This window comes from Vigna unguiculata, chromosome 3 (genome assembly GCF_004118075.2).
Source record: "Vigna unguiculata cultivar IT97K-499-35 chromosome 3, ASM411807v1, whole genome shotgun sequence".
NCBI classification, from domain to species: Eukaryota; Viridiplantae; Streptophyta; class Magnoliopsida; order Fabales; family Fabaceae; genus Vigna; species Vigna unguiculata.
The window spans coordinates 33,268,989-33,293,223 of NC_040281.1; the positions used below are offsets into that span (position 1 = coordinate 33,268,989).

A 24,235-nucleotide genomic window follows, 5' to 3' on the forward strand; every position below is an offset into this window, starting at 1 on the left:
TACATTCATATTTGATACTATCTTCCACTTTTTTTTTTTTATAAATGAAAATGTTTTTTTTACACTAAATGCACCACTTGACAACCCGTTTTTAAGTTGCCATTAAAACAATTTAACTTTTATATTTTTAAAGAAGAAAAGAGATCAAAAGATAAAATAGTAGATGTAAAATATGTATAAAAGTTTGTTAGGTGTCAAAGTAATATATTTTTTGACAGATATAAAAATTTACTCATTTTATAATATTCTACCTCTATATAATTTAGGTTTAATTAGTCGGATGATACTCACTTTCGTTCATATGTGTCAATTTAATATCCTTTCTAAAGAATGTGTGAATCGAGTCCCAACTTTTAAAAAAGTGTTTCAATTATATCTTTTTAAGAAAAGAAAAATATTAACGTCATTAACTTTATTCATGACTTTTACTATTAAATCTTAATATAAATATCAATACTTAATTTTGTAAGTCATTCATTTGAAATATCAATATCGTTAACAACGTTAATCATTCTTCTCTGAAAAGGACCTAATTGAGATATATTTTCATCAAAAGTTGGGACTCAATTGACACATTTCTAAAAGTAGATATCAAATTGACACATTCAGACAAAATTGAGTACCATCCGATTAATTAAACCATAATTTATCAAATGGTTGTTAAATTGTGTCATACATTTTTTTTCTATTTATAATTACTTTCTTTGTAAAACTTCTTTTAGAACATATAATTATAGGCAACATTACTTTTCGTGAAAAATAATTTGACGTATCTTTTCTCTTTATCATACTTAAAGCCATATTGATAATACTTTTGTTTTTCTTTTTCCATGACATCGTTATATCATGGAATATAGGATGCAATAACATCATAGACTTGTTGACAAAAAGAAGAAGATGAACATCTTCCTCCAATTAGGAGTTTTGATGATGATGATGACTAATGAAGAAGTATGGAAGACTTAATAATGATGCATGAAAAAATGTTGAAGACTTAAAAGAATGCTTTGATTCAAGAGATGCATTGAAGACTTAAGGGTTTAGTTGTTTAGGTCTTGTAATCTGTATATGTTATTTAAAATAGTTAAATTAGCATGTCAAGAGTCAAAAAGCAAAACCCAAGTAGTAGAGCACTAAGAGAATTTTATTTATTTGCAAAACTCACTGGAATAATCATTATTCTTAGTAATAATCGATTATCTTAGTTAAAACTGATTTTTGAGAAAAACCTTTAGAATAATCGATTATCACTGTTGATAATCGGTTATCACTGTTGATAATCGATTATCACCTACTGGTAATAGATTATCCTGGCTGATAATAAATTATCACAGTGAGAAAAATGTTTTTAGAGAAGTTTCTGTGATAATCGATTATCACTTATGATAACCGATTATCTGTGGCAGTTGTGACTTAACTTTTCATATTCTTAACCTAATTCCTAAATGGCCTTCTATAAATAGAGTGGTAGGCTTTCATTGTAAAGATACAAGAGTTAGAGAAGTTTGAGTACTTGAGAACTCTTTGTGGGAAGACTTTGAAAAACCTAGTGTGGGTAGAGCGATAACTTTCATCAAGTGGGATCTTCAGTGATTGAGTGCTGCTGCTATTGCTAGGAGAAGCCGATCATCCTTTGTGTGATTCAAAGAATGTGTTCATTTTTTGTGTGATTCAAAGAAGGTGTTTTCATCCCTTGTGGATTTCAAGGGAGGTGTTTTCATCTCTTGTGTGATTCAAGAGAGGTGTTTTCTAAACCCTAATCTTTCTTATCATTGATTGTAAGTTTGGTTTATTTTAGTGATTGAGTTAATCTCGTTTTTAAGAGATTAACAACTGGAAGTAGGGTCTTTTGATCCGAACCAGTATAAATACTTTGTGCAGATTTCTCTTCTCTACTCTCTTTATTTTATTGTGTTTATTAAAATAAAGGAAATAATTTTAATTGATCTTTGATATTAAAAGGGAAAATTTTAAAAAAACAATTTATTAAGAACTCAATTCACCCTCCTCTTGGTTTTTGTCCAAATACTAAAACATTCCGCTGCGCGATACCAACAAGACTGTTTTATTTTATCGAAGAATTTTTAAAACTCATTGAAATTATACTCTTCACCCATTTGTCTTTAGAATCTTCAAAAAATTTACTATTTTATATCTCACTTAACAACTTAAACTTCTTAAAATTGTCGAGCACGTCACTTCTTTGTTTGATGAATTAGATACAGACCCTTCGAGTAAATTCATCAATAAAAATGTAAAATACCTATTTCCTCCTAAAGGTTATGTCTCAGATGGTTCACATACATAAGAATAAACCACTTCTAGTTTCTCTTTTGATCTATTAAGCATATTTCATATTTAAAAGAGTTTCTACTTAGTTTCACAATATTCATAACATAATTGATTTGATATATAAATATCAAGCAAACCATGTACCTTTTTTTTTTTTATTGGTTAAATCATTCCATAGGTCCCCATTTTTGTAGCGAAATCTCAAGTAGGTCCCCTCATTTTTATTTGACTCAATTGAGTCCCTATTTTTGAAAATTCGTTGCAATTGGTTCCTTTCTGTTAGTTGACCAGTAACGGTGCTAATTATGTGCCACGTGTCAGCACGTGGTTTTTTAATTTTTTTTAATTTTTAATTTTTTTTTTATAATTTTTAAAAAAAAATTAGAATTGCCACGTGTCAATCTGACATTGTGCCACGTGGTAGAGACAGTGTGATGTGGCAGTGGCAATGGTAGTGCCACGTGTCAATATTGGATGTGAAAAGTCTCAATGTAGTCTCTGTATTTATTATTTTGTCTCAATTTGGTCCCAATTTTTTTAAAAGTGAATCAATTTTATCCCTATATCAGATTTAATTTTTATATAAATTTACAATGGTATTTTTATTATAATTGATATTTTTAACAAAATTAAATTTATTTAAATGTATATTTTGTACTAATATTTATTTAAATTTTATTTTAAATATTTATATATCCATAATTTATAAATAAATGTTAGAGTTGCTTTAAAAATAAAAAATTTATAAATTCAAATATAAAATTTAAAAAAAAAATTATAACAATTCTAACATTTGTCTATAAATTATGGATATATAAATATTTGAAACAATATTTAAATAAAGTTCAATGCAAAATATACATTTAAATAAACTTAATTTTGTTAAAAATATCAATTATAATAAAAATACCATTGTAAATTTATATAAAAATTAAATCTGATATAGGGATAAAATTGATTCAGTTTTAAAAAAATTGGGACCAAATTGAGACAAAATAATAAATACAGGGACTACATTGAGACTTTTCACATCCAATATTGACACGTGGCACTGCCACTGCCACATCACACTGTCTCTGCCACGTGGCACAATGTCAGATTGACACGTGGCAATTTAAATTTTTTTTAAAAAAATTATAACAAAAAATTAAAAATTAAAAAAAATTAAAAAAAAATTAAAAAAAAAAATTAAAAAAAGTCAAAAAAACCACGTGCTGACACGTAGCACATAATTAGCACCGTTAGTGGTCAACTAACGGAAAGGAACCAATTGCATCGAATTTTCAAAAATAGGGACTCAATTGAGTCAAATAAAAATGGGGGGACCTACTTGAGATTTCGCTACAAAAATGGAGACCTATGGAATGATTCAACCTTTTTTATTCTAAAAAAAGTTAAACTTGAAAATTTTAAATTATCATATTTATGATGTGGCATTCAACTCTTTTCATTAATCATAGTTGATAAATACTTATGTTCAGCAATTGTAAGTTCATTTTTAAAAGTCCTATTGATAAATACTTACCATATGGCTCTTACCACTTTATCTGAATCGTCCACATTTCATCAAACTTGGATTTTTTCCCTCCTTGTTGGGAGCAACATTATTATTTGAATATTCAAAATTTTGTAGTGACTGAATGCAACATTCTTATCTGAATGCAACATCACTTCTTGATTTTTCTTGAAGTTCCTTTTGATGTTTTACCCTACAAAACCTAATTTGAGACTTTTAGTGAACATCTCCCATATTGAGTCTAATTTCTTGTGTTTCAATAATCTCTTATAAATCACCAACCTTTATATCATCAACGTTTGCTTCTTATTCAATTGCAACATCTATGTCACCAAATCTTAAGAACTCTAAAATAAGAGAATAACATGGATAAAACTATATGTACTACATACATATCTCACAGAAAAATATAAATCTCTTAACTTACACATATACTTTATAAAAATTGGTTTATAATTTTGAACTACTTAAAATAATGTTTACATATACTATATCAACTCATATTGAAGTTCTAAATATTTTTACCTCGTGTTTGGATGGAGCATTTCAACAATACTCAGAAATTGAAATGTTTTGTATTTTTATTGATTGCAATTAAATTCCATTCATTTTCTAAATAACTTGTTTGGGTAAAGAAATTGGTATTTTAATTTCTTGTATAGAAAAAATAATTGAATTTCTTGTAAGATAAAATTTAATTTTTACAATATTTATTTCAGGCTTAATTATGTTTTGAATTCATGATAAATTTGGAAACGAGCTCGACAACCCAGATGGGTCGGTCTGACCCGACTACCCAGCCGAATTGGTTTGACCCGGCGACCCAAACAGGTTGGGCCGATCAGAAAACCCAGACAAGCTGGGTCGGTTCGATGATCCAAACAAGCCTAACGGCCCATACTTGCCGGTCATGCCCGTCAAGTTCGTCAACCTAGCCTAGTACGACCCGATCCAACTCAGCTCGTCTAGGTCATTGACCCGACTTGGCCACACTAGGTCGTCAAGCCCACTTGACCCATCTGGGCCGTTGGGCTCAATTGTGTCATTGGACCTACCCGACCAATTTGTGTCGTTCTGTTGGCCCAAAATGGCTAGGTCATTGGGTCGGTCGGACCCGCCTAGGTCGTCGGGCCGGTCGGACTCATCTAGGTTATCGGGCTCGTCCAACCCATCTGGGTTGTCGGGCCCGTTTGTGTCATCGAGCACACCTGACAAGTCTATGTCGATGGGCCGACCCGACCTGGCAAGGTCGTCGGGCTCGTCTAGGTCGTCAGTCGTGTTTGAGTCATTGGCTTGCCGACCCGTTTATGTCGTCGGGCCAACCTGGTCCATTTGGGTCGTTGGGCCAACTCAACACATCTTGGTCATCGGGCTCGCCCGAACGGTGTGGGTTGTCGGGCTTGGCCAACTTGTTTAAGTTCTCAAGCTCGCTCGATCCGTATGTGTCATCAGGTCACCCAGTCCATCTAGGTCATCGGGCTCGCTCGACCTGTCTGTGTTGTTGGGCCTGCTCGACCCATTTGTGTCGTTAGGTCGGTCCGATCCGTCTGGATCGTATGGCCAACCCAGCCTGTCATGGTTGTCGGGTTTGCTGGGTCCATTTGGGATTGAGTCCAGAGTGTGAGGTTGAGTGAGAAGAATTTCAAATTCCACCTTTTTTTAGGGTACTTGAATTTCTTCTTATTTAACTAATTGAAATATTTCAAAAAAATGCATACATTTTAAATATTTTTTTAATTTCTCTATCCAAACAAAGCATTTCAGTACAAAGAATTTCAAAATTTTCAAATAAATGAATCACTCTCTTGAATTGGCTCATCCAAACACACCGTTAGGTTATTTGACTTAAGACCATTCATCCATCATGAACAATCCACTTAAGGTGACATTATTAATTTTTAAAAGGTTGAATTTAACTAACTGTTTCATTTACTTTGAATTTTGGAAGGGTGATATTGGAATTTAAATAAAGAAAAATGCCAAATACACTGCATAATTATTAAATACACCACCCTATTGTATTTTGTACTTTTATCCCTTTCCAAAAAGTAAATACAATTTTGCAACCATAATAAGGAGCTGAATATGAAAACTTGATGGAATCCTTGAGGTTGAAATTTGTGAGATTTTGCAGCCCTAATTTTCACTCCTTCTGATCATGCACAAATTCAATGCCATTTGAGGCTTCATGTGGTGACACCAATAATAGTGTGAGACTAGAAAACATCAACAAAGCACAACCATAACTATGATGACCATATATGTTGGGTTGGGATGATACTTGAAAGATTATTAGGTCTTGTGTTGCAACCTTCAGTGTTGACAGTGGAATCAAAGTGTACGCGTTAGTGTGCCAATAATTGCATTGTTATTTGGAAAATAAATTCCAAAAAGAGATACTCGGACAAAAATGTTACAAAAGAGAGGTAAGATTTGTGAGTAGGGAATGTGATTTTAACAACTTCCTAAATATGTCATTCGTTCAAAATTTCGATTCCAAATGGAATAATGATAAATTCGGCTGTTTCCCCCGTTTAAACTTTTTTTTTTCTTATTTAATTCTTCTATATATTACATTTCTTTAATTAAAATTTTCAAGTTATCCCATCTTTTGTTGGTTGAATAGAATATACATAACTTTTAAATTGTCCAAATGAAAAATATAAAATAACGTTGATAAAAAAACTAAACAAATGATTAGTTTTATTTTTATAAACAAATCGGTTTAAAGGTTAATAACTTTGTTTTCACTATTTAAGCGCTTAATGATTTAAAAATAAATAAAAATTAGGTTAAATATTTTTTAGTCCTTAAATTTAGATATGAAATTGGAATTCCTTTCTAACCTTTAATATATTTTGGTTTAAAACTTTAAAAATGAATAAATATAATCATTTTAGTGTAACCACTTTAATTTTTTTCACATCTTAAATAGTGTTCTAGGCTATAATTTGAGCTGGAATTAGTTAAATGATATAAACATTTCAAACACAACGGTCTAATGCGTCAAAAAATTTTCACGCAGTTGAGTTAAAAAAAGTATACTTATTTGTTTTTAAAGGTTAAAGATAAAACTGTATTAAAGTTTAAAATATTTGAATGAACTTCAATTTAAGAACTAAAATCATATTTAATCCATACAAAAATTTATCATTTTTTAAGTAATGATAAACATATACAAATTATTTTCGACATCATAACAAGACTTAAAAAAAATTCTTCTAAACACTCGTAGAATTTAATCCTCCCATATCTAAATTCTAGACAATTTATTTTAATTTATTTTTCATAACAAATAATTTTAATTAATAAAGATATTTGTTTTGAAAAATATTTTCTTATTCATTATTTTTACCTTTTAAGGATCTTCTTTTGCTCTCTATATTTCTTATTTGATTAGTTATCTTATTAGTTACCTTTATTCTCTTATCAATTTTAATTCTATTATCTTCTTTTGTCTATTTGTGACTTCTCTTGCATGTATTTATTCTCTTCTATTCTATACTTTTGTTTAGGTTTTGGCATATTACATTCTTTGAATCTCATTTTGTTTGTGCGTACTTATCTTTTTATTCTCATTTCTAGTTAGTATATTTTTTCTTTCTGTTTCTGTTTTTTTATTCTATCAGTTGGATTTGTACTAGGATTATAAATGTATTTCTTTTGTCTCATCTTTTTTTCTTAATACTTTTCGATTTATGGTTTTCGAAGATTTTTCTGCATATATCTTAATGAGGAACCAAAATTTTTCTACAAAACTATTAATTAGATTATGATTTAGTCTTTTGATAGACAATAGATTAGTTGAAGCATAAAAATTAAAATACTACAAAAGTGACAGAAAAATAAGATTCAGATCTAAACTCTACTTTCAAATCTAAGTTTTCTTAAGAAAGTTAGTTCAAGTTTAAGAACAAAAAACTTATCTTTTTCATAACAAAAATAATAGAGAAGAACTCTCCTCATTTTACAATTGTCATTGTCTCTTCCCTTTCATTGTTTTGGTCCCTTCCTTCGTCCATTACTTAATTCATTTGAGCATCGAAGATTTTTGTTTTGTTATTTTTTTTCATGGTTCTGATTGTTTAAATGAATTATTTTATGCTTATCATTATTTTCAATTTTATAATATTCAATGAATTTTCACATAAGATCAACAATGTCTTAAAAAAGATTTAATGAATTATTTTTATTATCTATTAAAAAAATATTAAATAAAATTAATTATAACAATTTAATAAATAATTTTACATAAAAAATATTAAAAAATAAATTTTAAATAAAAACTTAATTTTTTAAATTTATTTTAAACTTCTCAAACTCTTAAACCGTCCTTGTTATCTTCATAAGATTTTTCTTCAGTTTGGAATAGTCTGTTTACTAAGATAATCTCCTCTTCTATGGTCGAGATGGTTGAGGAAAGTGTATTCAAAGACACGTCATCACTCAAATAAGCCATTTTCCCATTACAGTAAAGTAAGCAATTTTCCCATTACAGTAAAGTAATAAATTGAAAAAATTTTCTTACTTAGTAAACAATGCATCTTTTCATACCTTTTTAATGGATCCTTGTCTAAATGGCCTACATTAAATATGCTTGATATAATCCTATATCTGTTTATCTTAAGTTAACTTTACCTGAATGTTAATTACCAAATTAGTTTTAGTGTTATCTTTAATTATAACCAACATCAACGAAGGATGACATCATCTATGTACTGTATGATATTATATATAAATACTAAAATTTACTTTTTCTCTTCTAATATTACTTTATTTAAAATTTATTTTAATTATTAAAATAGTTTTGAAATTGTGTAATATTTTATAGTATTTTATTGATTTATTAATGGTAAATGAAAAATAATGTTTAAATTTGAGATAACTAAAATTCAAATTATATATTAAACTCATTTATGAAATATGAAAACTTATAGTGTATTTCTTTACCGAGAGTGGATCATACATACAAAACAAAACAAAAATTACCATAACAAATAAACAACTTCCAAAATATCTATCATGAAAAAAAAATATGAAAAATAGGGTGAAGTCTTAACCGTTATTGGCATGCATATATGCATATTTCTTTTTTATTCATTATAAAAAACAGTTACTTTTAGATTAATTCAATATGTTAAAGCTTTATAATTACATTCGTTTATAAAATAAAAAATAAAATCGAGTTTTAAGACAAAGAAAGTACTTGGTTTTGTGAAAATACAGAATATAGTCAAATTCATTATAAAAAAACTAAAAATATATGTTTCAAACAATTCATTATTATAAATATATTTAAAAACAAAATAAACAAAACAAATTAAAAACTCCTTCTAGAATTGGGATCGTGGGCCGAATAGTAAACAGGAAATGTTATTAGGCTATTATTATTTTGACCCAATAAATTTTATATTTACTATTTTATTTTTATTTTATAAATACAAAAATTAACTTATTTTAATGATTGAAGTATCTCTAAAAATAAGTTGTCAACGCGTAAGTGATATAAAAAAAAATTGCATGCTATTATTTTCTTAAAAGATAAGACTAAGTTAAGAAATTAAAAAGAAATTATGAGTAATTGTCCTGTCCTTACCGAAAACTGTAAAATTTCTAAGGAGCATTAAAAAGATAATTTATTATTGGATTGGAGCTATGCAGAATAGATACAAATCTGAATTTTAAGTTTCAACCCTTTCCTCTGTTACTGTGCTAGGGACTCAAAATCCCTTTCTTCTTCATCATCTTCTTTTTCTTCTTCTTCTTCTCCACGATAATCTGATTCTCATTGCTTCAATCTGTAGCAACAACCTTCAATGCCACACTTTTCAGCGCTCCCAATTTTCAATTCCATTTTCTAGGTACTGTATTGTCTCAATTTCCTCATTCTTCTCAATTCAACCTCCATTCTGCATAATCATTCCCTTTCGAAGACACCCCAACTTCGTGATAAATATTTTTCTGAGCTTAATCTAGCTGTTTCAGATCTTGGGTTTCTCGTCAAACTTCGACTGAATCTTGAACTCCAATGAAATAATCTTTGTTGTTGGTTTTTTTTTTTTTCATTCATAACCCCGCCCCCAAAATGGAGATTTCGAGTGGAGGTTGTTCTCCCAGAATCAGGTCTGATTACCCCAGGAAGGAGGGATCCGAGGGAACCCCTGTTAAGCAGTTTGAACTCTCTGGTCGTGATCGCAATTATGAAATGCAATCAATGAATGCTTTGGATATTCTGAGAGAAACTGTTAGGATTCTTAGGTTCAATTCATGGGGTTTCATTGCAATCGCTGTTATGCTTATTTGTCCTGTTTCTGCTGTGCTTTTGTCTAATGTGATAGTGGATATGTCTATTGTGAAGAATCTGTCTATTAGGCTTATGTTGGTTGCCCAAGCTAGTGGTCTTCCTCTGAGACCAATTATCAAACAGTCCTGTCAGCGATTTGCAGAGACCGTGGTTTCTTCAGCCATGTGCTTTCCTTTGTATGCTACATTGTTGTTATTGTCCAAAGCTGGTGTTGTCTATACCGTAGATTGTACTTATTCCAGAAAGAAGTTTGATGCTTCCAAGTTTTGTGTGATTGTTTCTAAGATTTGGAGGAAGATCCTCTTCACATATCTGTGGGGCTGTGCCCTTGTAGTTGGTTGCATCACCTTGTTCTGTGTTTTCCTTGTTGCGTTCTGCAGTGCATTGGCTGTTCTTGGGTTTTCCCCTGATATTGTTGTGTACTGTGCAATGCTGGTTGGGCTGGTTTTCTCTGTTGTCTTTGCCAATGCCATAATCATCTGTAACATTGCAATAGTGATCTCTGTCTTGGAGGATGTTTCGGGAGCGCAGGCAATGCTGCGGTCTAGTATTTTGATCAAGGGTCAGACTCAGGTGGGTCTACTGATATTTCTTGGATCGACTATAGGGATGGCCTTTGTGGAGGGCTTGTTTGAGCACAGAGTAAAGATACTGAGCTATGGTGATGGATCTTCAAGGGTGTGGGAAGGGCCACTCTTGGTGGTGATGTATTCATTTGTAATGCTTATAGATTCCATGATGAGTGCAGTTTTCTATTTCAGTTGCAGATCTTCTAGCTTGGAGATCTCAGATAGCGAAGGCAACTCAATTTTGGAAACTATGACCATTTCTGCTGAATCAATAGGAATTCAATGACATTGTCAGCATGGTATTGATTGTGCCAATTGAATGAATAAGATGAAGAGGGAAGCTGTAAGAGTTTGTTCCCTGAAAACGGGGTTGCCATTGAGGAACCTTTGCAAGTTGCAACATTTCATCCTTTGAGCATTAGATAGGAAAGCTACGTAGAGGTGATGACTTTGAATGGTTTTTACCTTAACGAGCTAGCTCATTTCAGCGTACGGAAATTACCTTTTAGTTATATTACAAATATGGAGAAAAATGAAAGCCGGATAGTCAATGTATTTGTTCTTTGAGTGTTAGTAGAAAAGATAATATTTTATAGGCAAATGTAAGAAACTAATTTGAAACAAACCACATTTTTGTTGTTCTATTGTTATACACACTTTGAAGCTTCTACCTTCATAATGTATTGGGTAACAGAAAGTTTCTGCTGAATTGATCTTTTGTTTCAAACAATTATAGCTACAATTAACTCATGTAGATCAACAAATCACTAAAATCAGTACTATTTGAGAAAAATGTCATAGGTGAGTGAGTTTATTGAATTCTTTACTTTTATATGCTTCGTTATTTGCAAATATCTCCTCAGACTTAACTTTTCTTTCTTTTGTTCTAAAATATTTAGGGGTCTTTCAAGGTAAGGCATCCCACAAGCCTCACCGACAGGTCTTAGGTTGGTATTATCTGATCTGCCTGTTAAGGGAGAGTACTTGCCGTGAGGTTTGAAAGTTTGTTCCCAGTTAAATGGACTTGATGCCTTTTTTCAGTTTTTATTACATTGTTCAATTTTATACATATAAAGAATAAGTTTATCTGTTGATAATCAGAATGCTCGAAGTGATTCTTGAAAAAGTATCCAGAGCTCGTTTGTACCGAGAAATCTGTCATGTCTAGATCACTTAGGGATTCACCTTCTGATTTTACCATGCAATGAATGATCTTTCTGTGTGCCTAACTGCTTATTCCTTCAAGCTCTATGTAGGAGAATATTTGTTAAACTTTCAAAATTTTGTTGTTCCACATCTTGACCGAACGAGGTTATAAAATATAAGTGTAGTTTGATGATCTGCTCCTTCAATTTGCAACAAAGTTGAGCATGGCCATTGTACTTCCTTGAGTGCACCAACCTTCCCTTCACTGAACAATGATCCACTACTAGAAATACCTTACTGGTGGGCAAAAAATACTACGGTTGAGGCTTCTTTCATATAGCAAGCAGGGTATTTCATTCTACTTTGTTGGTTTCAATTGCATTTGAGGTTTGCAAATTTTTGTCGAGCTTTTTATGGCAGTATGCCTTACAAATATTGTTTAGCAACCTATTTTATTCTGAAAAGAGTGCTAGCAACATGTTATTAAACAATCATTTTAACATACTCTTATATTCGTTAAAATTTATTATAAATTACAAGATTATGGAAAATTGGTGAAGTAAGACGCCGAGATCCAGAAATTGTTATTTTCGATAAATTTCAATCAACAAGAGTGTGCGTTTAAAATAGTGTATTTCTAGCATTTCTCTTCATTCCAATGGCATATTCAAGGAAATTTTGTGGCCAAATTTCAGTGATCTACATAGTATGGTGTTAAGACGTGAATGAGAAACGCTCAAATATTCTTATGCAAGACCAAGACTCTCTTTGGATAAATTTATCAATAAACATTTTTTTAGGAGCACAAAATAATAGGATAAAAGGAATTGAGTTTTTTTATAAGTCAAAATTAACTTGTGCATTTTAACTTCAATTAAAAGTGCTTTCATCTAACTTGTCTAAAAGCTAATATGTTTAATTTGATTTTAATTAATGAAAAAGATTTATTCATTTTATTTTCTTTTTGTGCAAATACTACTTGCGTACCTTGGTAATAATACCAAATCTAGTAATAAAGTAGTAAGTAAAAGTTGTATTTATAGAGTGACTTGTGTGATAACTATACTTCTTGATTGCAAACATTTAAATAACAAGGTAACCTAATTTAAAAGATAATTGTATATAAAATAAAGAAATTACAGATTTTTTGAAATTTATACGTTTGTTATGTGAAACAAAGAAATTATTGGGGTTTAATTTCATTAGACTTTTTGATATATAATATTGTTTTATTTTATTGAATCAAAATTATGTCATCAACTCGCAAAATTATTAAGTTTTAATATCTTAAATGAGTTATAGGTTACTAGATTCAAATATCAATATAGGTGTTTGCTTTAAAGAAAAAAAGTTTTAACGATGACGAATCCTCCATATTCTACCCATTTCTTATTAATATGATCTCTATATTTTATTAATACACGAATTACATCTTTTGGAATCAATGTCATTAAGTTTTAGTTTACGTGTCTAACAACCATATAAAATAGATTAACACTTGGCAATTTTAATGTGGACATGTTTTATTTTTGAAAAACAAATATTTATCCAAATTGACTGAAAACATGAAAAGAAAAATGCAACACAATTGGTGTATTATATAAGAGTGAATTAGTTTGAATCGGATTAGATTGAATTTTACCCATGTATAGTATGTCCATATGACGGCATCGATACCACTTGAACAATCAGGGTTTGCAGAATACAGGAAGTGTTGTCGACAAGGAGAAATAAACATGAGTTAATTGGATTCGTATTAGGTCCTCAAAAATAAAAAGTTCATTAAAAATAGTATAAATAGCGTAATTGTTACTGTTATTCTACTATTTATTGCAACTTTTACTCAAATAAAATTGACTTGAGGATTGAAGTATTTGTTCAAGTATAATCCGAGGAGTATGAGTGTGAACCACCTTAGATAATCCAATCAATAAATAATCTTAATCCTACGTTAGGAAGAGAACCCATAAAAGCCCAATCACATTGGCTTTTCTTTTGCCAGTCTTATTATACAAGAAAAAGAAAAAAAAAAAGGAAAAAACATAAAACAGAGTTATAAAACCCACTCATCTAAAGCATAATATGTAAATAAATGTAAATCCTGTCTTTTGTAAATCAGTCTTTTTAAATTAAATTAGATTTAAAATTCACTTCTTACTAATATATAATTTGTTAAATCATATTTTAGTGGAAATTATCCTCTGCCGACATTCCAGGAGTTAACATGCCCACCCTCTCCTAATTCCCTTCAAATGTAACATGAATCAACCACAACCTATATTAATCACTTCCAAAATGTAACATCTGAAGTGTTTTATAAGTCCTTATGTAATGAAATAACTTGGTATTATTAATGTCTTCTTTGGAAGATCTTCGCAATCTCAATTCAAATTCTATCCTCTGAACTCATTCTGCTCAATGTTTTGGTATTCACCAAGAATATGCATCTCGTTCGCTCAATGAATATGTCTAGTCACTTAGCAAGTGTAACTTTGAAATTTCGTAATTTCATAATTCTATTTTAGTTAGTTATAGTTATGTTTGTAGCTTTAACTAACTTTGTGTTTCCTTTATAATGAGTTCATACTTCTGATTTAGAAGATAAAATCGAGCATGTTTTTTATTTAATGATTAAACAAACTCCATATATTTTTAATTCAAGAACAGACAAATCATATAACTAACAAGTGGAAAGAAACAAAAACAAAGCTAAGTTATTAAATTGAAAATCAAAGAAGAATAATCCACAAAATCCAAGAACACTCACTTTATTTGGTTGAAATTGTATGAAACTCCTTGAATTGAATGATAAATAATAAGGTTAAGTATATTTTTAATCTCCAAACTTTGATATAAAATTAGAATTCGTCTTTTTCAAAAATTTTAATATATTTTTATCTCTGAACTTTAAAAATAAAAATGAATGAATATAATTATTTTAATTAAATTACATTAACTATTTTTAAGGTACTGAATGGAGTTTAGAATTTAAGATCACCAAAGTATAAAAGATATGGAAAAATGATACCTTCAAGAGAAGGATTAGTGCCATTGCAATAACTTTATTTTCTTATATCGGAGATTTTCTCTTTGGTATCACATCATCGTATTGTATGCGCAAATTACGAAATTAATACACACGAAGATTTATAGCTTTATCTCTCTTTCTTTTTTTTTTCCATCTTTATGAGGGTAATTCGCAATTTACTTTATACTGTTTTTTTTATTATGTTTTGTACTCAATTTGACATAAATTACATAACAAAAGCCTTACTTATCATGTGACAAAACTGAATTAGCTTTATTTGTAATGAAATTAAAGAATATGGGTTAAACCCATCTCAGTAGTACAAAATAAAAAGAATATGAATGCTACAATTTTATTTTACGCGTAGCTAGAATGAAGATAAAAAGGCAAGCCCCCAAATGAGTGGAAGAAAATTTTGTTCCTCATTAAGTCTAACTTCAGAGTTACCATCCTAAAAAATTTTCCAATTCCTTTCCATTCTCTTGTCCAACTTGTAGCCTCAAACACTCAGACACCCCTGTTAAGGTGTAAAAACAAGCAGAGAATTTACGTTCATACTTCATCATCAAACTTTCTCTGCCTAACACTGAATCATCAACATCGTAATATTTGTTTTCCTCTATCGCTCCCAACATCTCCTCTGCTATCTCAAACGGAGAAAAAGAGTAACTCAGTGATCCACAAGACTCCAAAAACTGAAAATCACAACCTTCAAACTCTCCTTTACCACTCACAATCTTCTTCTCTTCATCATAAACATTCTCAGCAAAGTTATACCCGAAGCTTAAATCTTCCCCGCTACCCTTCTGGTTAGAATCTTCTTCACTAGCTCCACAGCCATAGTCACAAGTAGTTATGGCAGAAGAACTATACCTAGCACCATAATAACTTTCTTCAACAATCCCATTTCCTTCCATGTCTACAAAATTCTCAAAGTGGGGTTCTTCTGTTTGGAGATATAATTTAGGTTCTGCTTCTGGTTGAGGTTGAGGTTGAGGTTCTACTTTGGTTTCTTGATCATAGTGGTTACTCGGAAAACGAGGGTCAAAGTTTCTAGCTTTGAGTCTAAGAAAGAGGAGTTTGGCAATCTTTGGAGGAAGAGCAGAAACAGAAGGAGAAGATTGGGAAGGAAAGAAATTTGTGCGAGTGTTGGCACCACGAAGCAAACGTGCTGCTTCATCATAAGCTCTTGCAGCATCTTCGGCATTGTCGTAAGTGCCTAACCAAAGTCTAATGTTCTGAATGGTGTCTTTGATTTCAGCCACCCATCGCCCAGAGGGTCTTTGTCTCACCCCAATGTAACGTTTGTTAGCTCTTCTAGCTCCAAGAATAGCAGCAGCCATTGAAGCTGCTTCTTCCCTTAGTTTTTCCCATTCTGTGTTCGCTTCTTCACTCTTCTTCTCCCCTCCTTCTTCACATTCCCATCTTTTTCTCTTGTTTGCCATTTTCCCCTTCATCATGCTTTGTGGTGCATTGCAGCATTTGGCAGTGCAAACATTTATAGCGAAGTGAGTGCAGAAGGTGTTTAGTTGAAAGTGAGATATTTGGGGTCTCAAATGCTTGTTGCTTCCTCTTGTTCCAACTATGATTCGGCTTTCTTTTCTTACCTTGTTTTTTACTTAAAAAACAAACCTTGGAACCGTACATAACTTTCGCTTTCATTCTAGGGGAGATTACAAGACGTATTTCACAATGAAACTGGCCTTTGCATTTTGGCTTATTATACCTTGCTTGCACTCAGTAATTATATAGCTTAGAGTTTTAAGCTAAAATCATAGAATTTATATTGGAAAATGAATATTATTGCATGGTTACATAGCAATTAGAGGTTCTAGATTTGAAGTGTTGGAATTTTTTTCACTGAACAATATGGTGAAGTAGACACGATTTAGATTAAGGTTGTCTGAGAGAGAAAAGAAAAAGAAAAAAATAATTAAAAAACTATTGAAGTTTTCTAAAAAATCTTAATTAAGAGAAACTCTTCTTAATGATTTTGATATCATACACGTACGTACTGGTAAATGAAGTTATGCTTAATTGGATCTCAAAAAAACCATAAACCATTCTCCACAAGTAAGAATTGTATATTATATATTAATTCATAATTAATGTAACATATCTGTATTTTTTTTTAAATCATATTTTTCACGATTTTTATCTTTATATTGAGGAAACATATTAAAAATATGTGTGAGATGTATCTTTTTTAGGCCCTCTATTGTTTTAGATTCTTTAAAGTTAAAATAAAGGTTAAATATGCCTTTCACCTCTTAAATTTTAGTAAAAGTTAAAATTAATTTATGTTAAAAGTTTTGACCCAATTTATTCCATCAACTTTAGAAATGTATAAATTTAGTTTTTTTAACTAAATTTCATTAAGTTTATTTCAAATTTCAGTGTGTTTCTTATCTAATATTGAAGCGGGAAATGTATTAAAAGGTATGGACAACTTAAATGTTATCATGAAATACGATTAAAACGTCAAATAAACTTAACAAAATTATGTTAAAAGGATTAAACTCACATATTTTTAAAGTTTAAGACTAAATTGAATCAAAGTTTCGAAGAAAAAAACAAATTTCAATTTTCACTGAAAATTAAAAAATAAAAAATATATTTAACCCTTAAAATAATTTTAGTTTAATTAACATTTATCACTTTATTATAGATGTTATTTTGACATATTTTTTATCATAAATAAAATACTGATGACGAAAAAAATTATCTAGTTTACATGGATAAAAGAAAAAGAAATGAGAAACAAAAGCAAAAAATTAGGGTTTCAAAATTTGAAAATATGTTGTTTGTCCACCAACAAACAGATTTGTACACCCGTATAATTTCAGTGAGTTGGAGTTTGTTCCGTCGATAAATTAAGATTAGTTTCCGGCATATGGCTTTTGTCAATGTCAAAAACCTTGTGGAAATCACCTTTTACATCAGTCACAAAAGCATATGCCCTAGATTGATGCTTGTACGATAAGATCAACTGAAATCTGCTTCGTAACGCTCTGTATTAATTATATTCTTATTTATCTTGCAAACTTTGGTTTATTTTAGTAAATAATTTTAAAATGTGATAATAACGTTTTTTTTTAATAAACCCTTACTCAAAGAAACGTTAGTACTATTCAAGTTTGCTTGCATATTACAAAATTTAAAAGAGTTTATAATCTGTCTCACGAGGATATTCACCTTTTAGGTACTCTAATATCACATGGTTGTATTGTTGATAAAAAAGATCACATGGTTGTATATTCATCAGTTTTTGCATTTTCAATTTAAATTTACATTTTATAAAAAATTACATTAAAGTTTTTTTTTTTTTTTGGTTTCAAGAGCAATGAATCATCTTAAAGGTCAATTAATCATGTTGATCGTTGACATCAAACATTATTGATTGGTGAACATCTGACACAATTAATCGGTCTAAAAACAACTTAATGCAATTTAATTAAATAATTGTATGGTCGTAATTAAGTCATAGTAAGTAAAAGTCCATTTCAAATAGTATAAATAAGAAGTCCAAATAAGTTAGTTTATTATATTGATTCTTGCGCTCAGACACTTGTGAACTTAAGCTTCATAGTGCTTTCTACAGGTACCACCCGAACGGGTACCACTCGATCAAAGACGATAAAAACTTTCGTCACATCGAACAAATAAGAGATTGGATTAACTTGAAGACTAAGACATCAAAGGAGTTAAGAGTGTCTGACCAGTCCTATAGAAACAAAGTTTATTCTAATATTTAATAGTATTGTTTTGGAATTAGGAGAGGATAAAATTTTCATTTATAATAAATATTCACTAGTTTAATAACTTTGAAATAAAAAATATAAACATGGATTATATATACACACAATATCTTTATCTTTTATTTTATTTATAAATATTTAACCCTTTTCTTGCAAAACATATCATTACACAGAGTGCAGCAAGAATATGGCTCTCAAATTCCTTGTAATCCTACTAAAATAACTACAAGAGAATATTTGAAATACTTGGCTAGCCAATATATGTCAATTTCTTCACCAAACTTACAAATTCAATTTATTATTATGTAACTTTTTTTTATTCCACAAATTGTAACAAAACAAAACTCATAAACATATTTATCATTTGTATGATTCATAAAACCTCAACTTATGAATGATCACCCTGTCTATACGATGTCAATGTCATTGTGTATATTTTTGGCTTTTTTGTATTTCAGGGTCCCTCTGACCAGAAATTGTAAAATGGGGTCCGTTGATTTTTATTTTTTTTTTAAATTGGGTCAAGTCGCTATCTAGGAGGATGACTTCCAGGGTGAAGTCGTCCTCCCCAAGGCCAGTTCCGCTTTTTTTTTTTTTCTTAAATGAATGTCGTTGCGTCACATAACGGTTTCTATTTAATAGAAGAGTGAAGTCGTCCTGTAGCATGACGACTTCACTTTTCATTTTTTTTAACTTTTTAGTTTTTCAGTTTTAATTATTTCCTTTTCTTTTTCCTTATTTTATTTTTCAAATATTTCAGATTTTTTTAATTTAACGGTTTTGCTTATTTTTTTATTTTTCAAATATTTTTTGAATTTTTAATTTTTTTTTTCAAATTTTGTTAGATTTAAAAATTATATTGATTGTATTTGTAATTATTTTTCTATTAACTTAATTGTTGTATTTTAATTATTAATCAATATTAAAATATATTAATGTAATGTTTATTTGTATTCTATTAATTTTTTTTTACTTATTATTCTTCCAAATCTTAAAAAATAATCAAAATTCATTTATTACGAAAAAAAATGAAAAAGTGAAGTCGTCATGTGTGAGGACGACTTCACTTTTTCGTTTCAAACAAACCGCTTCTCTACATGACGACATCAGCTTTCTAAAATAAAATTAAGAAACCGTTGAGGGAGATGACGACATTGCCTCTAATGTCGTTATGCTCCCTAACGACTTGACCTCTTTTCGAAAGAAAAAGAAAATTAATGGACCCATTTATGCAAATTCGTATATTTTCTCATATTTCATTGTTTTTCAGCTTCACCTATCAGCCCAACTACACTTATACCAACTTAGCCCTCTTAATTAAGATTCCCTTTGTATAACTTAAAACCAGATCCCTAGTTCCTTTTGATAGATTTATTATTTGTGAGAAAATGATTGAAAATGACGTTTTTTTTTTCCTTCAATGGGGTATAGGTAGATAAGGGAGAGTATTTGAAGGAGGGAGGTGAGGTTCTCTCTCCTTAGATGAGGTGGGTGATTTGAGAGGATGAAAAATGTAATTATCAAATTATCCTTGATTTTTTCCTTATTTATGTTTCATTTTTGTTATTTGTAGTTTATGGTTTCATTTTGTTGTCTTACTTATTATTAATGAAGATATCTAATTATAACAACAACAAAAAAGCTAATAAAATTATTCCCACATGTTAATAAAAGTTTTTTTAACAAGATTATAGTTAGAGTTGGTTTAAGAATAATTCCAGAAGTATTTAATAAAAATATCAGTATAACATTTATATACAAATTAAATTGTACTCAATTTGGAAAGGGACAAAATTGCTTCATTTAAAAACAAATAAGACTGAATTGACTTAAAATAACAAATATAAGGACTCAATCGAATATAAGACAATGACACGTGGTACTAACACGTGACATAATATTGCCACATCACATTGTTCAATGTAGCACGACACTAACTTGACATGTGAATATATATTTAACGTTGTTGGTACAATACTAACAAAAAGAACCAAATTACATCAATTCTTCAAAAATTAGGACCTAATTATGACCAAAAACGTATTTAAACACACACACACACACACACACAGACACACACACATATATATATATATATATATATATGTGTGTGTGTCTGTGTGTGTGTGTGTGTGTATTTCAAAAAAAAATGGGGCTTGCTTGGTGCATCAATTGGTGTGAAGATGATTATTGAAGATATTAAACATAGCAGGAAAGCTAAGGCCACACATGCATTTGAGTTTTCTTGTCTGTTTGCATGATGTTGGAATTGAAAGATACATTTGGTTTAGGATTAGAAAAAGCAAAGAAAAAGAGAGAAGGGATGACCTAGCCTCTTGATGGTGCCTTTTAGTTGATGTACTTGTGTGTACAAAACAATTTTCATTATATATTAGAAGTGTTTTAATTAATAATTTCAACTATTTATTTTATTTTATTTCTACTACTTTAGTAGAATACATTTATTTTAATTAATATCTTTAAAACAAACTCAATAACATATCATTTAACATATGATTAACTAAATGTATAAATAAAATTCAAAATAATATTGTAAAATTAATTTAAATGGTTGCACTTTTATATTTTCACATTTGAAAATTGTTGTTTATTCATAATTTACTATATGCAATAGTAGAGTTGGGCCATGAGTCAGCCTTAACCCACCCTTGAAAAAACTTCTTTTTAGGGGTCACAAAATGAGAGGCTAAAAAAAAGCCTTAACCCTCAAAGTCCCTTCTCAAATGGGTTAGGGTCAAGTAAAATCTCTATCACACCTTCTTATCTTATGAAATAAGTGTGAGAATTGACATAGGTTTATTGGTGGGTAGCACGATTTATCCAACAAACTTCCCTAACATAATATCTCATATCGTCTTAGAAAATGATATTTAGGTCTAACTCACCCTCACTCTTAAGAAATGAACTTGAAACCTAACTTAACCCCATAAAATTATCTTATAAGGTGATGTTTGTACCCATTGTAAATTTGCCTTATCTATATTTGGTAAGGGATTTCCAACACCACTCTCATGTTAGGACATATACATCTCAAGAATGAGACTAGATATTTATCGGTTAGTAACTTGATAACGAGTAACAAATAGATCTAACAAACAACAAATCTCACCAGGTTAGGCCTCTAAATGGTTCTAATATCATCTTAAGACGTGAACTTTATGCCTAACTGAATCCTATAAAATTGACCCGTAAAGCGAGGTTTCCACCCCTTGTATATTGTAAACTGGTCTTATATCTAGTTGATGTGAGATCTCTAACATACCTCCCTCATGTCGAGGCTTATACATCTCAAGTGTCAGACTTAATATTTGTGAGTGATCCGATAGCAGGTGACACAATAGGTTCAACAAACAACAAACTTCATTAGATAGACTTTAAATGGCTCTCATACCATGTTAATAACTGAATTTTAAGTCTGACTCAATCCTACAAAAATGACTTATAAGGTGAAATTTACATTCATGGTAAATTGCTTTATCTTTAGTCAATGTGATCTTCAACACATAAAAAATAAACTTATAAAATAAGGTTTGCATCCACTAATATATTATAACTTAGTCATATCTCTATTTAACATAAAATCTCCAATACTATATTAAAAGAAAACAAAGTATTATATATGTCTTGAAATATTCTATTGCAAAAAATAAATATTTTTTTTATGTGTATGAAGTTATGTTCTTAGTATATAAATTTGTAGTTTTAATTTGTATTTATTTAAAAAAAAAATATTGCTACCATTATAAAAATTTCCTAAATTTTAACATGCCACATGATAATGTTGAAAATTTGTTGACATGTCTCGTAATGATTGAAATTTAATTTTTTATTTTGACAATAAGTGATGTATTAATATTTATAAAGAGTTTTCAATTAATATTTGATTAACTATGTAATATATTAATATTTATATTATAAGGAATTTGAGTCTCGAAAAATAACATAATATTGTCTTTGAAAAAGAATGACATTAACATAAATTATAATTTAGTTCTTATACTTGTTATTCTTTAAGGCACAATTAGAATTGTTAAAGTGAGGAAAATGACAATTCTAAATTATTATTATTACATCATCATTCTTCTATATTGATGTCATGAAGAATGGGATGAAGTCTATCCAAGACAATAACATTTGAGATCTTGCTGAAATGGCCAAGAAACTTTCTTTCTAATAAATTCAAAAGATTATTTGAGAACAATAATGACACTAGTAACTCATTTTGACTTATAATTACATCAAATAAATATCAAGACAATGTTTCTAAATAATAACATTGAAGAAATAACTCGTGAGGGTGCAACGATAAAATTGTGTTAAGTGACCAAAAGTTTAAGTGCAAACCAAATAAAGTCATTTATGGTATTGAAGAAACTTCTCATCAATGGTACTAAAAGTTCCATCAAGCTATTACCTCATGTTTTGAGACAAATGTTGTTGATAATTATGATAAGTTCAATGAGAACATAGGCATACTTCTAGTATTATATGTCAATGATATACTTCTTGTCAACAACGACAAGGACTTATTGCATGAGATCAAGAATTTTCTAATTTAAAATGTCAAAACGAGAGTCTCTTTTGGGTTAGGCATCAAGATACTAAGATGTATAATTGTGGATGTATCTTGAAATCGTTACAAGAGCGTTATATAAATAAAGTTCTAAATATGTTTTTCATGAAAGATAGAAAACTAGGAGATACTCCATTAGCCAAAGGAAACAAATCTAATCTTTTATAGTACCTCGGTAATGACTTTATTAAAACAACTCGGGAGTAGAAGATTTTCTATTTATATTCTTATCACAACCAGCTTTGATACCATTTATTAGATTATAATCAAGGAAAATGATATTATGACTCCTATTTTTTATTCTCATCTTTTATTCTCTGACATGACTTAGTGTCGACCATTGATTAATGTATTATTGTATTTTTCTTTAAAATATCAATAACTCACACTAAATCACATCAGGAGTCAAGAATGAGGTCAAAAAATAGAAGTCATATTATCATTTTCCTATAATCAAATCAAACTGATCATAAAGAGCAAATTAAACCCTGTCATACAATAAATTATCCCTAATAATTATGTATTATCCATAAATTAATAATAATTGTGCAAATAATTGATACTAATAAATAATATAATTTATTGATTAATGTTAATCCACAATAATAACGTAATAGAAAATAATAATTTTATATAATAAAATTATATAAATACAACAATAAATTTTTAAATTTGTTGACAAAATTCATCCGAGAGTTCTGGGTAGATGCTTGGAATGCAATATTATTCATGATGCATTATTTGAAGAAATAAAAAGATAACATGTTCTCTTATTGAAGATTCTGTAGAACTCAGTCTATTTTATTCGTCTTTATTAGAAATTGTGTTGCTTCTACAGTTTTGAATGTTCTTTTCTTCTATATCCTATGGTCTAAATATTTTCTCTTTCTTTAAATAATTTACAATGTATTTTAGTGCTTATTCAATATTTTATTAGATTAAATTAAAATATCCACCATCGAATATTATAGGTGGATAATGAAGAATTTTGCAAATAACATAATGAGAATCGAGTAGTGTCCATTGTA

The 24,235-nt window shown here is 29.6% G+C and overlaps 2 protein-coding genes across 2 annotated transcripts; one reads left to right on the top strand and one right to left on the bottom strand.

Moving 5' to 3' along the window:
* The first annotated feature begins 9,481 nt into the window (after positions 1–9,481).
* Positions 9,482–11,390, top strand: LOC114175145. The gene has a single exon (XM_028059913.1). The coding sequence runs from the start codon at positions 9,894–9,896 to the stop codon at positions 10,965–10,967; it is 1,074 nt and encodes a 357-aa protein (XP_027915714.1). The 5' UTR covers positions 9,482–9,893; the 3' UTR covers positions 10,968–11,390.
* Positions 11,391–15,298: 3,908 nt separating this feature from the next.
* LOC114175346 (ethylene-responsive transcription factor WIN1-like) lies at positions 15,299–16,300 on the bottom strand. Its single transcript, XM_028060124.1, has one exon. The coding sequence runs from the start codon at positions 16,298–16,300 to the stop codon at positions 15,299–15,301; it is 1,002 nt and encodes a 333-aa protein (XP_027915925.1).
* Between the last annotated feature and the right edge of the window lie 7,935 nt (positions 16,301–24,235).